This window comes from Rhincodon typus, chromosome 14 (assembly GCF_021869965.1).
Source record: "Rhincodon typus isolate 14 chromosome 14, sRhiTyp1.1, whole genome shotgun sequence".
Taxonomy (NCBI): Eukaryota; Metazoa; Chordata; class Chondrichthyes; order Orectolobiformes; family Rhincodontidae; genus Rhincodon; species Rhincodon typus.
Window position 1 is genome coordinate 10,767,187 of NC_063345.1, and position 14,591 is coordinate 10,781,777.

Genomic DNA, 14,591 nt, shown 5'->3' on the forward strand with positions numbered 1-14,591 from the left:
GTGGGGGAGCTTAGCAACAGCAAGTGGTAAGGTTGCTTACCAACCACATACAGCCTTATTTCTGAGCTTTGATATAGTGGAGACAGATGTCTACACTGACTGCATTCATTCACCTTTTCAGGTGTCTTGGTTCTAATGACAGCTGCAGTCCCTCCCTGTGGTCATTTGCCTGGCCTCCTCTGGTCTCATATTCGGATCTAATAGCCTCCATTTAAAATGAAACGGCGATATATTTCCAAGTCAGGATGGCGTGTGGCTTGGAGGGGCATTTGCAGGTGGTGGAGTTCCCAGACAGGTGGTGCCTTCGGCGTTCTAAATGGATGTGGTCATGGGTTTGGAAGGTACTGTCTGAGGATCTTTGGTGAATTTCTGTGGTGTATCTTGTCAATAGTACATGCTACTTCTCCTGAGGGTCAGTTGTGGAGGGAGTGAATCTTTGTGGAAATGGTCCCAATCAAGCAGGCTGCTTTGTGAAGCTCTTTGTGTGTTGTTGGAGCTGAAACCATCCAGGAAAGTGGGAAGTATTCCATCACACTCCTGACTTGTACCCTGTGGAATGTGAACAGGCCTTGGGGAGTCAGGAAATGAGTCACTTCTCACAGTCTTAGCCTGGGTCAAAATTCTGGAATTCCCTCCCTAAGGGCATTATGAGTCAACCTACACTGCATAGACTGCAGTGGTTCAAGAAAGCAGCTCACCACCACCTCTTTGAGAGCAGCTAGGAACAGGCATTAAATGTTGACCAGTCAGTGATGCCTATGTCGTTTGAGTGAAGAAAAACTGATCTGAGAATAAATGGCATTGTGTTCAAATAGTCACTTGGCAGTACAGAACTTGAGTATCGCTGCAAAACAGACATATTGTCAAAGCTCTCATTGTGCACTCAACAGGACAGGTGCAAGATTACCACATTTCAAAGGGAACAACAATTTATACTGCGCAAGAAATAAGCTGCTGATTTGGACTGTGATTGGTCAATGCATTGCCATGAAGAAAACACTGGGAAATAGTTATCTCAAAGATTTTGTTTAGATTGAAAGTAAATGATGACTCCGATAACTCCAGACATACCATAGGGAATGTGAGATGAAACAGCGTCTCCCAATCTTATGTTTAATTGCATCAATGCAATACCCGGACAATTACTTTCTAAAAGGTGCTGGGCCTCGTTTTGAAAGTATATCCATAGTAGCAATTAGGAGATACGGCAGATGCTGGAGTCATTGTCAATGTGGTGCGGAGCTGGAGGGACACAGCAGGTCAGGCAGCATCAGGGGACCAGGAAAGTCGACGTTTCGGGTTTCGGTCCTGATGAAGGGTGTAAACCAGAAAAGTGAACTTTCCTGCTCCTCTGATGCTGCCTGACTTGCTGTGTTCCTCCAGCTCCACGCTATATTGACTCCATCATAGCAATCATTGTTTTGACTGATTGCAACAGGCAATATATTGATCATACTCAAATAACAAAGACTGCAAACCTCAGAGCACCATGTCCAACATTAGGTGTGATTCTGCTATTATGTAGCATTTGTGGAATAACCCTGGCTGCTATGAATTATACCAGAATACATTTTAAATTTATTAGGTGACTTGCAATGGGATGCATTCACTCAGGCTCAGAGCAACATATATTAAGCACACAGGAGTCTGTTGAAAACAAGCAGCTGGCATACTAGAGAATATAACTTGTTTATTGAGAGCCAGCAAAACAGAAGGATCATAGAAAAGTACTTCTGTTAAAGTTTTACTAATGCAGAAAATTATCAATTTCAGGGTTTTGAATCTTCTTTAAAATTTCATGTACGGCTGAGCACCACTGTTTAGTTCCAGATGGTGTCTTGCCAAGAATCAATACATTTTCTTATTTTTTTTAATATTCTGAGATGCCTGAAATGAAATTAAGAATAGAAAATGTTTCTCATGTTGCAGAAACTCAACGTATTGTATGAAGGTGACAATGTCCTTGACAGTGGCAGAAAATGACTCAGGACTTTGCTACAACAGTATGATTCGAAATTTGGAGAAAGCTGAAATTACTAAAAGCAAAGAAATCCACTGCCCAGATATTGAAGACTTCATCACAGAAGGCCAAGATCTTGATATTGTTTGGTACAAGGTAATAAAGGCAATTCTTTTGTTTCATAAATCCGGTCATTTCGGCTATTTCTCTTGATAGTTTATTAATTTCATTAACATTTCATAATCTGTATGTTCTGGGAAGTCTGCCACAGGGTGCGCACTTGCTTTCCACAAATTTGATTTTCTTGTCATGATCTTGTGTGTGCTTTACCATCACAGATTTCCATTCTGCATTTCCGTGTTGAAAGTGTTGAGTTGAAGTTCCGTATTGCCGCTCCATTTTGTGTCCTTACCTGTTATTTTGACCCTGATCAAAAACAGTAAGCTTTTAAGAACACAAAAAAAAACAGAGCAGGATAAGACAATTTATCCACTCAAGCCTGCTCCACCATTTAATATGATCCTGGCTGATTTCTAATTGGTCTCAACTGCACTTTCCTGCCCACTCTCCATAACCCTTTAATCCATTACTAATTAAAAATCTATCTCCTCCTTAGTGTCCCGGCATCCACCGTACTGTGGGGTAATGAATTCCACAGGCTCATGACTCTTTGAGAGAAGTAATTTCTGTTTTAAATCTGCTACCCCTTCTCCCAAAACTATTACCTCCAATTCTAGATTGAGGTTGTAGACTTGCTAGCCGAGCCGGTGTGTTTGGTTGCAGACGTTTTGTCACCCTGCTAGGTAACATCGTTAGTGCGCCTCCGGTGAAGCATTGGTGTTCTGTCCCGTTTGTTATTTATATGCCTCGGTTTGCTGGGGTGGTTGGCCACCAAACCCACCTGGTCAGCGAGCAAGTCTACAACCTGATCCACAAACCGAGCTACAAATCTTATCAAAAACTTTAAATTCTAGATTGCCCCACCAAGGGAAATATCCGCTTTATGTCCACTTTGTCAATCCACGTTAGCAACCTCAATTAAATCTTCTCCCATTCTTCTAAACTCTAGTGAGTATAGGGCTAAAATGCTCAATCATTCCTCATAAGACACGACTTTCATCTCTGGAATTAATTGAGTGAGCCTTCTCTGATCTGCCTCCAATATGGTTCATCCTTCATCAAGAAAGGGGACCAAAACCCTACTCAGTACTCCAGATGTGGTTTGAAGTCTTGCTTCCAACTTTGTTACCATCTGTATTTTAAAAAAATGAGAGTTAGAAACAGGAGAACGTCTTTCAAACACCTTGAGGGGCCTCCACCATTTAATTAGGGACTAGTTTAAATTGATTTAAGGGGAAGCTTGATAAGTAAATAAGGCAGAAGTCTTTAAAGGAGATATTGATGATAAAGGATGGGAGGAGGGTTGTATGAAATTAAATAAAGGCCTATTGTAATGAATGAGCTAATCCCGTGCTGTACAGTGTGTAATTATACCAGATAAATTAGGTCTACACTTCATTTTTATACTGAATAATCAGCTCAATGTAACATTGACGGTAATTTGTCAACACATCAATAATATGTCAGTAGTGAAATTTCACAAGGCTTTTCTTTCCATCCACTTTTTTAACATCTGCAAATTTCTGATTGAGAATTGTTATTGTGAGAACTTGCTGATTGTGCTAATCCATGTGTTTAAAAATGTAACAGAGAAGAAATGGAAAATGCTCTAGTTGATTTGAAGAATTTATGTACATGGGCCAAGCATTTTAGTGTGGAGACATAAGATAATACATACTGTCATGGGAACCAGGTTTCTGTATCTGTGATTGAAAGAAGTGGAAGGGAGGAAGGTTTGGGTGCAGTCTTCAATCAGTAACTCAAATACAAGGCTGTGAAGACAGCAAATCAATTCCTGATTACTTCCTTGGCAATTTGAAATTATAACTAGAGATTAAAAAGATTGAAAATAGTGAACTGAAAAAAAATGATCGAGGGACAAATTGACTGAACTCCTTCTGTTGAAAAATAAATGGACGTCATTGCTGGCATTTTGAAATTATTTGTATTTGCAAGAATGAAAGGTGTTTACGGATAATCAAGGTCAGTGATCTATCCAGATTTCCTTTGCTAACTGTGATTGATGGAAAGGTATTCAGAATCAACACGTGAATAAATTGGATACTTAACCAATCTCACCTTTTATCAGATGTCAGGATAACAGTTAGTTTGAGGTGATTAAATGGTTTTGGAGCATTTGCGGTATGTTACTGACTGAAAAAGGATATGTTAGCAAAGTTCACTGCTTTGGCAAGTTAGCCTGGCATGAATCACACTCCTTCAGTATTTTGAAGTGGGTCAGATAGACATTTGATCAAAATCTTTGTGCTGGAAGAAGTGCATGTCGTGATTTGCAGTGAATGTAGCAACAGGTATTGACTTGTGAGAAAATGTGTAACCCAAGGGGTTACTAAATGTCCGAATTGGACAAAGGGAAATAAACAAACGTTGATATTGGCACATTTTGAACTACTATATGTATAGAGATTCTTCTCAAATGAGTAAGCTGCAAGCTAGGGCTGTCTGGAGAAAAAGAAGATAATTTAAAAATGTTGAACTGCAATAGCTAATTGAAAATAAATGGATTCACTTCTTATAAGATTCTTTATTAATCCCATGTTATTCTAGGAATGTTTACCTAAATCATGGAGAAGTTCAATTTTGCAGAAGAGAAACACTCTTGTTATCCAAGAGGTCCAGGAGGACGATTTGGGGAATTACACCTGTGAATTGAAATACAAAAACAAGCTGGTGCGAAGAACAACTGAATTAATAATTACAGGTGAGGGATTTCACTCTATTTACAAAATGAAGTGATACTATACTCATTATACAAAATATGAACTAAGAAGGAAAAACAATGGGGTTGGATTTTTGCAGATTCAGCAAAACTCCAGATGCCTTTAAAATCGGCAGGCAGATCCAAAGTGTGGAGAGACTCCGCCCCCATTTTCAGGAAATCACAAGTTTGCTGACACAAGGAAGAGGGTAGGACCCTGAATCAGAGAAGCACGAAGTACAAACTAAGCAGGGCCATTTGAAATTCATAACGAGTGCAAGTAGACCCTATTTTATCTATTCCAATGATCCTAAACTACAGCATGGGAGTCATGATTTGATGGAGGAGATGGAATTGCTATTGAAAAGCAGATAAAATCTATTTAAGTACCATGATCTGGAGTGATTGGAATCCCTGGCTGCTTTAAAAAAAAGATGAGGCTGAAACTTCTAGTTCAAATAGAAAAAAGTAGACATACACTATTGGTATGTATTAATTGACAGGCCTTGTAGCATAACACACAAAAACAACCCATCTGTTTTTGCAGTTTCAATAGACTTCATTATAGGTATTTCTCAAGGGTTGTTATTACAGATAAACCTATTATGAATGCATGACCAAAGTTTCAAAATCTCCCCCACCACTTATCTTAGCAGGGGCTGAATTCACATTTGGATTACAGTTTTAAGAGGCAATTAAAGGATTAGTTGTCTTTCAACTTGTGTGTGAATGCGTGTATTTGATTTTACAAGAGATTGCCCACTTAGGGAGGATTTGTATCTGTTAAATGGGTTTCATAAATGACAGACCTGCTGAGTTTTTCTAATAATTTTTGGTTTTGTGTTTGTTTCATAAATCAGAGTTTGCTTTCAGTGTCAACTGAGTATGAATTTTTCAGATTGTTCCATTTACTTTTCATGTCAGCATGCCTTCTGAGATCTTCCCGCTATGTTTTTCTTTGTCGCGCATGGGATGTGGGCTACAGCCATGATTTATTACCCTTCCTTAATTATACAAAATACAACTATTTCCAGTTATTTTGTGAGCAGAAATATGAGGAAGCTGAAGGTAAAGGGTCAAACAGCCTTTTTCAAAAGTAGTACGAAGTCCTATTGAATCATAGCTGAGTACAAGAGTTGGGACATCATGTTGAGGTTGGACAGAATGTTGGTGAGGTCTCTTCTAGAGCACTGTGTGTAGTTCTGGTCACCTTATTGTAGGAAGGATATCGTTAAACTGGAGAGAGTTCAGAAAAGATTTACCAGGATGTTACTGGGATTGGAGGGTTTGTGTTATCAGGAGTGCTGGAAAGACTGGAATTTTTTTCACTGGAGTGTAAGAGTTTGAAGGATGACTTTATTGAGGTTTATAAAATCATGAGGGTCATAGATCAGGTGAATAGCAAAACTCTTTTCCCTGGTGGCGGGGGGGAGTTCAAAACTAGGGGGCATATTTTTAAGGTGAGAGGAGGAAGATTTAAAAAGGATATGAGGGGCAACTTTTTTACACAGAGAATAGTTCAAGTGCGGAATGAACTGCCAGAGAAAGTGGTGAATGCAGGTACAGTTACAACATTTAAATGGCATTTGGATGAGTTCCTGAATAGGAAAGGTTTGGAGGGATTTGGGCAAAGTGCAAGCTGGTGGGTCTGGTGTAGTTTGGGAATATGGTTGATATGGACCTGGTTGGACTGGAGAGTCTGTTTCCATGCTGTTTGACTCTATGGCTCTGAACCAGCCCATTTCAGCTATCAGCCCTCTCGGTGGCCAAATCTGAAATGCCTGAGGAAGTGGCAGGCCTGAATCCATCCTGCATTTAAATATTGTGAGCAAGAACCATGTTAACGGAGAGCGGTCTGTTGAATTGTGAAATTTCCTGACTCTAGCTTCCTGCGTCAGTGGTGAAAATCATGATTCAGAACAAAGGTGGAACCATCCCTTTTCTTTATTTTCACTGAATATATGATGGGCACATTGGATGAAAGTTAATCAGAATGGGTTTTAATCCTGTAAAGTGGCCATTTCAATAATGATATGAGTGGCAATGATAGCTTGCCATTAGTATATCCAGAACATAAATAATGAATACGGGAAGCAATAAGTAGGTTAGTGCTTCAAGTTCCGATATTATTCATTGTACCACTTTGTTGTTTTGTTAATTTAATGAAGTAGAAAATGTGATTTATGATATTTATAGTTAAAATTACTCAGCCCAGCTTCAGAAACAACAGCTACAGATAGTTCCTTTTCATTAATAGATGGACATTGTTTTGTGATAGGAGGTAAAGAAATTAAAGCATTGAAGGTAGAGTTTTGTCTCAGTTCCTTCTCCTGTCTCAACTGAGCCAATCTAATATCTACGCTCTTCAATCCTCCAATTTCTTTTTGTTCAATATCATTCTGGTTTTCACAGATTTGTGCAATTCAGTTTTAAAGGATGTTATTGTTTCTGCTGTGTTGTAACTTCAATCCACTTGTGGTAATACCTTCTATACTCTGATAAGACTGTGTGAAAATAATCCTCCTGGTTCCTGTTTCATCATTCTAATGGTAATTCTGATTTATGTCTCCTTATTAATGATTTGCAAACCAGGAGAAATCATCTTTGTCTTTTTTCGCACCGAAAGCACTTCATAATTTTGTAATCCTCTACCTAGTATCATTTAATAGTTTGCTATTCACAAAGGTTTATTAGTGTTGTATCCTTGACTACTCTTACTGTGAAAATGATTTTTAAATACCTCATCCTACTAGCTATTTTCCATGTGTGAGTTTTGCTAGACATTTGCTGGATATTTACAAACACAGCACTTGAAAGCCAACTAGATGAATCTTGGGAGAACATACCCTGTTTGGCTTCTCTCCGCAATGCTTACACGCTCCTACTGGCAATCAATTTAGCACATACAGAGGTCTAGATTTAACACAGCACAACCTAGTGGGTTAGAAGATGGCAGGGGTGAGGAAACATCAAAACTCTGGATAGGGGTCTGCCCGTTTGCCCGTTTCTGCCCCCTCGTAATCTCTGACAGGCTAACGGCTCCCTGAGATGTGACTTCTTGATGATCAGTTGACTATTTCATGACTGGACTTTGGCTGGGTTGACTCGCCTTGGCATTTTATCCGGGAGGTTGGGCCAACAGGGAATTTGGTCTTGTAAAATACAGCTCAGGTTTAATGATATAGAAGTCACTCGCAAGGCCAGCATTTGTTGTTCATCCTTAATTGCTCTTAAGAGGTTGTTGAGCCAGAGACTCTTTTTTTCCCTGCATGGATCAATGCATTCCCCATTTGATTTTAGTTAAATTTCATTCATGGGAAGTGGGCTTTGCTGGGTACGCTTGCATTTAATACCCAGTTGACTAATTAGGAACTTTCAATGCTATTTTGCTTGTTAATTTTTCTGTTGAGTCATGTCTGCATCTTGGATAAAGGGTTTTTCTGAATGGTTACAGTTCTGAAACATTCTCCCATAAAATGACAGGTTATAAACATACATAGGAACAGAAGCAAGCACCAGCCTGCCTGTGGTGATATATCTCTTTGAAGTGCATGCTAGTATTAACTAACCATCAGAACTTGGAAAGCAGGAAGTATCTACCTTTCCTTAATACTTTCTGAGCGCCAAGAGAATTTAAAGGAGCCCAGTGTATGACTTCACAAATAAACTTGCTAACAAGCTGTCAAAAGAGCTGACTGTACAGATTTTTGTAGAATATCCACGTGTTGAATGAAATATGATTTTAATATATCAAGAAGATTCCAGAAGGATTTTATGCAGTCTTTGAACTGTCCCCAGTGCCACTTCTAAATCACTATTGACTTACTTCTTACAGTAGCCTCCATTGCATGTGTATACTGAGTCAGGGATATTTTACATGTCCTTTTCTTCACCCAAAGTGTTCTTAAAAACACAATAGGGACTGTGATGGTCTACAGCATGAACAGACCTTAAATAGCTCAAAGGCATATTTCTAATTTCACCATGGATGGATACATGCAGCAATGCAACACTGTTATGAAATTTAAGATTTGGATACATTTACAGAGACACAAACTACAGGTTTTTCAATATCAGAGCAATCCTCCCTTCGATGGTGATTAGTAAATCTTGTAATACTTATGTTATTGCAACTCTCTGCCGAGTTCTGGAGAGTCAGCTTCCTGGCAGTTATCTGGAGAAAGCTTTGAACAACGAGTTAGGTCAAGAAAACAGACTCTCCAGAGCCTCACTGTAAGCCATTGTTGTGGATTTCTGTGACAGAAATCCAACAGAATTGGAAATTAATTCTATCTTCTCTATATATCTTATGCAGCTTTTTAAGATTCGCATTAATATATTTTTAATACAAAGAAAGATTGAGATAATTTGCATTTGTGCCATAAATAGATACAAGTTATGTAGCAAATATTGCACACCTCTGGTAAATTCATTTATTTTACATGTTGCCTTGAGCTGGATGTGGTGAAACTGCCAACGCACTTGATTTGTTCTGAAGGGAAATACTTCAAAAATATTTCTCGAAGTAATTTCTGCTACTCTGAAACAGCATTGGCAGCAAGAAAAAAACTCTTCATTTGACGGTGAGAGTTAAGTTTCCTTCAGATCATTTCTTTGTTTTGATTACACGTTAAGCTGTGGAAGTAAATACACCTTCGTTAGTTGGGCAGTTGTGCTCCTGTATGACAGAAAGAAGGTTATATCGGTAAAACATTAAGGGAAACTCAAATTGGACTCTGAGTACTATTCTGTTTGAAGGCAGTGATGTATTGGCAATATCACTGGGTTAGTAATCTGGGACCCTGGGCTGCTATTGCAGATATGGGTTTGAATCGTACCGCGGCACATGATGAAATTTGAAGTCTAGAATGGGGAGCTGGGCTCATGGTGACCATGTACCTACTGTCAATCATCATAAAAACTAATGTCCTTCAGGAAATCTGCCGCTCTTACCTGGTCTGGCCTATATGTGTCTCTAGACTCACAGCAATTCAGGAGAAGGAAGGGCATAAAAACCGAAAGAACTGTGGATGCTGTAAATCAGGAACAAAAGCAAAGTTGCTGGAAAAGCTCAGCAGTTCTGGCAGTGTCTGTGAAGGAGAAAACAGAGTTAACGTTTCGGGTCCGGTGACCCTTCCTCAGGACTGTTGAGAGTGTGTGTGTGGTGCCACATGGCACTGAGTGTGGATCTCAGGATACGGCGAGAGCAGCTTTCTGTGGAACGTTGAACATCACGGAGATATCTGTGATCCTGGGAGGATTCAAAACATGAGGGATGAAAATTCAGTTGGAATCCATGTGGGGTGAGTCTGAGTCCGAGGCAGTCACTGAGGAATGTGATATGGCTGTGGAAATGAGTTTTAGCAAATACCTGGTCAAACACCAGGAGTGACAGTGAAAGTAAAGTCAACGGGCAAGAAGAGAGATTGGAACGGAAATCCCATCGGAGAGAGGAGCAGAACTTCTTCAAGGTGGGCATGCCTGGAAGAGATGTGGCAGTGAGTTAAATACTAAATAAAAACCGAAAGAACTGCGGAGCTGTAAATCAGGAACAAAAAACAAAGTTGCTGGAAAAGCTCAGCAGGTCTGGCAGCATCTGTGAAGGAGAAAACAGAGTTAACGTTTTGGGTCCGGTGACCCTTCCTCAGAACTCAGTAGAAGGAAGGGCATTTTGGAGGATCATTGGTGGAAGTTTGCATCATCGGAATAAATGTGACAGAGAAACTGAGGGAATGGAATGAAAAAACTTTTTCAGGAAGCATTCTCTCCACCCTGACTTTGTTCCTGAGCATGCACTGATGTTGTCATACCTGCTGAGTTTCTTCAGCACTGTTTCTTTTTATTTCAGATTTCCAGGATTCATAGTATTTTGCTTTTATTCTACAACTTCACAGATATATGTTCTTCCTTTTTGGCCTCCTATGCATCCTTGAGTTTAATTGTTGCACCATTGGCAGCCTTGTCTTCCCTTGCTTTGGCTACAGACTCTGAAACTTCCTCCTTAAATAACTCTGTTTCTTTATCTCTTTCTCCTTTCTCAAGACGTTCTTTAAAACCGAACTCTTTGACCAATCTTTGTGCCACTGGCCACATTAAACAAATCAGTGGTTTGGTATCAATATTTATAACAATAAGGTTTCTGTAGAGTATCTTGAGATGTTTTACAACATTAAAGACACTATATAGATCCAAAATGTTGTTTTTGCTGTGAAATTCACCAAAGCCATTTCGACCTTGGCTGTGCAACTAATGACAATCTTCAACGATTATTTGGTCTGCAGGTTTTCCAAAGTGCCAGGGGAGCAAAATTATTAAGGAAGACTCCAGATGGTACATGGAAAAATGATGAAACCATCAGACTGTTCTGAAATGTTTTACAGTGAACTGACTTTCATTTTAAAAGTAGAGTTATTGTTGCGATGTAGGAAACATGCAAGACAATTCACACAAAGTATGGACCTGTTCAATATATACAATGTAATGTTATATTGATGTCTGTGAAGTTGCACAACAATATGTAATTTAAAGCTTAGTAGGTAGCAGTATATTGTTGGCAGTACAGAAATGTTGAGCTGAAGGACTTCTTCTGTACTGTGTGATTTTGTGATTCTACCTGTTTCATTGCAGAACTCTATCTGAAGAGTGAACAATAATTTAGAGTGATGTATGAAATGAATATGAACCTTAACTGCTACTCGATTTAATTCAATGTAAACAGATACAAGGTTTAGTGGAGCTTCCTATGTGATGTTGATGGAAGTTTCATTAGTTTAACAACAAAATTCATAGTAGAGATAGCTGCATCAGCATTCTTGAAAAAGATTATTTGTTTATTTCTGTAGTAAAGCAATTTTCCAGTGTATTTTACATCCCTTTGTTTTAGGAATCACCAAATAGCATTGATAGATTTTCTATCCCAGAAGATGAGCTGAATATTTATGATATTAATATTCCTAGACTAACTCAATTTTTAATATCAACTGTGTGACACTGTTGATTGAAGCTCAATTAATTCTTGAAAACAAATCGAATAAATAAGGATTCAGGGTTTACCTCGTACTCCCTTCCCCTGAGTGAACTGCAAACAGCCACTTTCCATAAACAGACCCATATTCTCAGCCAAAGTTCACAAAGGCAGCTCATCACTATCTTTCCCAGGGCACTTAGGGATGGCCCCGCCAGAAACTCCCACATCCCACAAACAAAATTTTGACAAGTTCTCCAACTGCTGCCCCCTTGAATATTGGCCTACATATTCTTGAGTTTAATTGCTGCACCATTAGCAGCATTGCCTGAGTTGCTTTGGCCAGAAGCTCTGAAATTTCCTCTGTAAATAAGTCTGTTTCTTTACGTCCCTCTCCTTTCTCAAGATTTTCGAGTAATCTATTCCATTGTCCCTTCCTCTTTCCCCATAAGGATGTGTCAACTTTCTGATCGATCCAGTAATGCATAACTCCTTCACTTGCAAATTGTCAGAACATCTTCAACACTGAGTAGGTGCGCAAGAAGCAGCTACTGGAGGGGAGACACAGAGCCCCTCAAATCTCATAAAAAGATTTTCATGTGTGAGGCAGGAAGTATGATGTGAACCATTTGGGATTCATTTCAGTGTCAGGAGATGCCAGAACACTGTTCGTTCACATGAAATTTATTACTGAGCTCTTCAGAGACTGCCAAGCACAGAAATCGGAAAAATCTAAGGGCTAGTTTACATGTAGTTCTTTCCAGGAGCAAATTTGGAGAGAAGGATTGGCATCCGTTAATCCTCTGCTTTATCTGCAAGATTTCTGACTGGGCAAAATAAGCAAGTTCATTTTCCCATGTAATTATGCAATATCTACACTGTTTTCTGTATTGACTTTCTAATCCCACATTGGGGTTGAATTCAATTTGGGTGGAGGATCAATTAGGAACAGAACTGGTGCCTATTACTCATCCCCTTAACTGAATGTCATGAAGTAGGGTGTATAAGAGACAAGAGATGCAAGACCAATTGTTCTTTGTCTTCTCAAGATCAAATCTTTATTCACACCCTGAAGTCACATCTTATAAGTGACACTATTTGTCTGATGTAAAGGTGACAAGTAACAAAAAAGCGATGCATTACAAAGTTCTTTTTCTGAAGGGTTCCGCAATTCTAAGCAGTTTCTGATTTCACAATGAATAAACCATTGTGACAACTGAGTTGCACAAGTTATATATGTGGCTTATTCAACCAAGAAGAGGAACTGAAATAGTTATGTAAACATGTTGTACAAAACACTGCTTATAATTTGTAAAAAGCAATCCCATGTACTTCAATGGTTCTCCAACTGTGCTTCCAAATATAAGTCAATTCCATTGAACCTTACCTGTTGCATACATCTCTCTCTTCCTTAACTAAAACATTTTCACTTTCAGTTATTTCAGCCTGATGCCACCTGAAATTTTTCCACACTTCCACCTCCTCCACTCCTCTATTGCTTGCCTTGACACCCATTTGTTTGATCAAGCTTTCAGTCAACACATCAAATAGCCCCTTCCTTAGCTCATTGTCTAATGTTATCTGATTATACTTCTGCATAATGCTTTGGGAAATTTTTGCCCATTAAAGATGCTGGATAAATGCAAGGAATAATAAACCAGAAATGTTGGGGAACATAGCATTTAGTGCGAGGGCGATAAGCCATAGAGCAGAATTAGATCATTCAGCCCATTGAGTTTTCTCTGCCATTCGATCATGAACAGTTTGTTTCTCAACCCCATTCTCCTACCTTCTCCCGTAACCCTTGATCCCCTTACCAACCAAGAATCTATCTATCTCTGTCTTAAATACACTCAATGACTTGGCCTCCACAGCCCTCTGTGGCAATGAGTTCCACAGATTAACCACCCTCTCACTGAAGAAATCCCTCCTCCTTTTCAGTTCTAAAGGGTCATCCCTTCACCCTGAGGCTGTGCCTTTCCATCTTAGTCACTGCTACTAGTGGAAACAACTTCTGCATGTACACTCTATCCAGGCCGATCACTATTTTAAGTTTCATTCACCACCCCCTCATCCTTCTAAACTGCATTGAGTACAGTCACAGCTTCCTCAACCACTCTACATATGACAAACCCTTCACCTCTGGGATTATCCTTGTAAACCCCCTCAGGACTCCCTCCAATGCCAATGCATCCTTCCTTAGACCGAAAACTGCCCACAATATTCCAAGTGCAGTCTGACCGGAGCCTGATAAAGCCTCAACGCAACAGTTCTGTTGTATTCTAATGCTCTTGAAGTGAATGCTCACATTACATTTGCCTTCCTAACTGCCAATTGAACCTGCATGTTCACCCTAAGAGAATCCTGAACTAGATCTAGCCAGTTCCTTTGTACTTCAGATTTCCAAAGCCTATCCCAGTTTAGAAAATAGTCCACATATCTATTCTTCCCACCAACGTGCATAACCACACAATTTGACACAATGTATTCCACTTCTTGCCTGTCCAAGATCTTGTGCAGCCTCTCCTCTTCTTTGTGTCATCTGCAAATTTAACAACAATGCCCTCAGTTCCTTCATCCAGATTGTTAATGTATGACATAAATAGTTGTGGTGCCAGCACTGACCCCTGTGGAACTCCACTAATCACTGGCTGCCATCCTGAAAAACTCCCCTTTACCCCCACTCTTTGCCTTCTGCCAGTCAGTCAATCCTCTCTCTGTGCAGTACTTTCTCCCTAGCACCATGGACCCTTACCTTATTTAGCAGCCTCCTGTGTGGCACTTTGTCAAATGCCTTCTGGAAATCCAATTAAAGCACACCCACTGGC

At 39.6% G+C, this 14,591-nt stretch overlaps 1 protein-coding gene across 1 annotated transcript in view; it reads left to right on the top strand.

Moving 5' to 3' along the window:
- The window catches only part of il1rapl2 (interleukin 1 receptor accessory protein-like 2), a 469,746-nt gene that overhangs the window by 58,157 nt on the left and 396,998 nt on the right, over window positions 1-14,591 (top strand). The window contains exons 3-4 of the mRNA XM_048605265.1: window positions 1,930-2,116; window positions 4,649-4,802. Coding sequence (XP_048461222.1) covers window positions 1,930-2,116; window positions 4,649-4,802 — 341 coding nt within the window. The remainder of the gene's footprint in view (window positions 1-1,929; window positions 2,117-4,648; window positions 4,803-14,591) is intronic.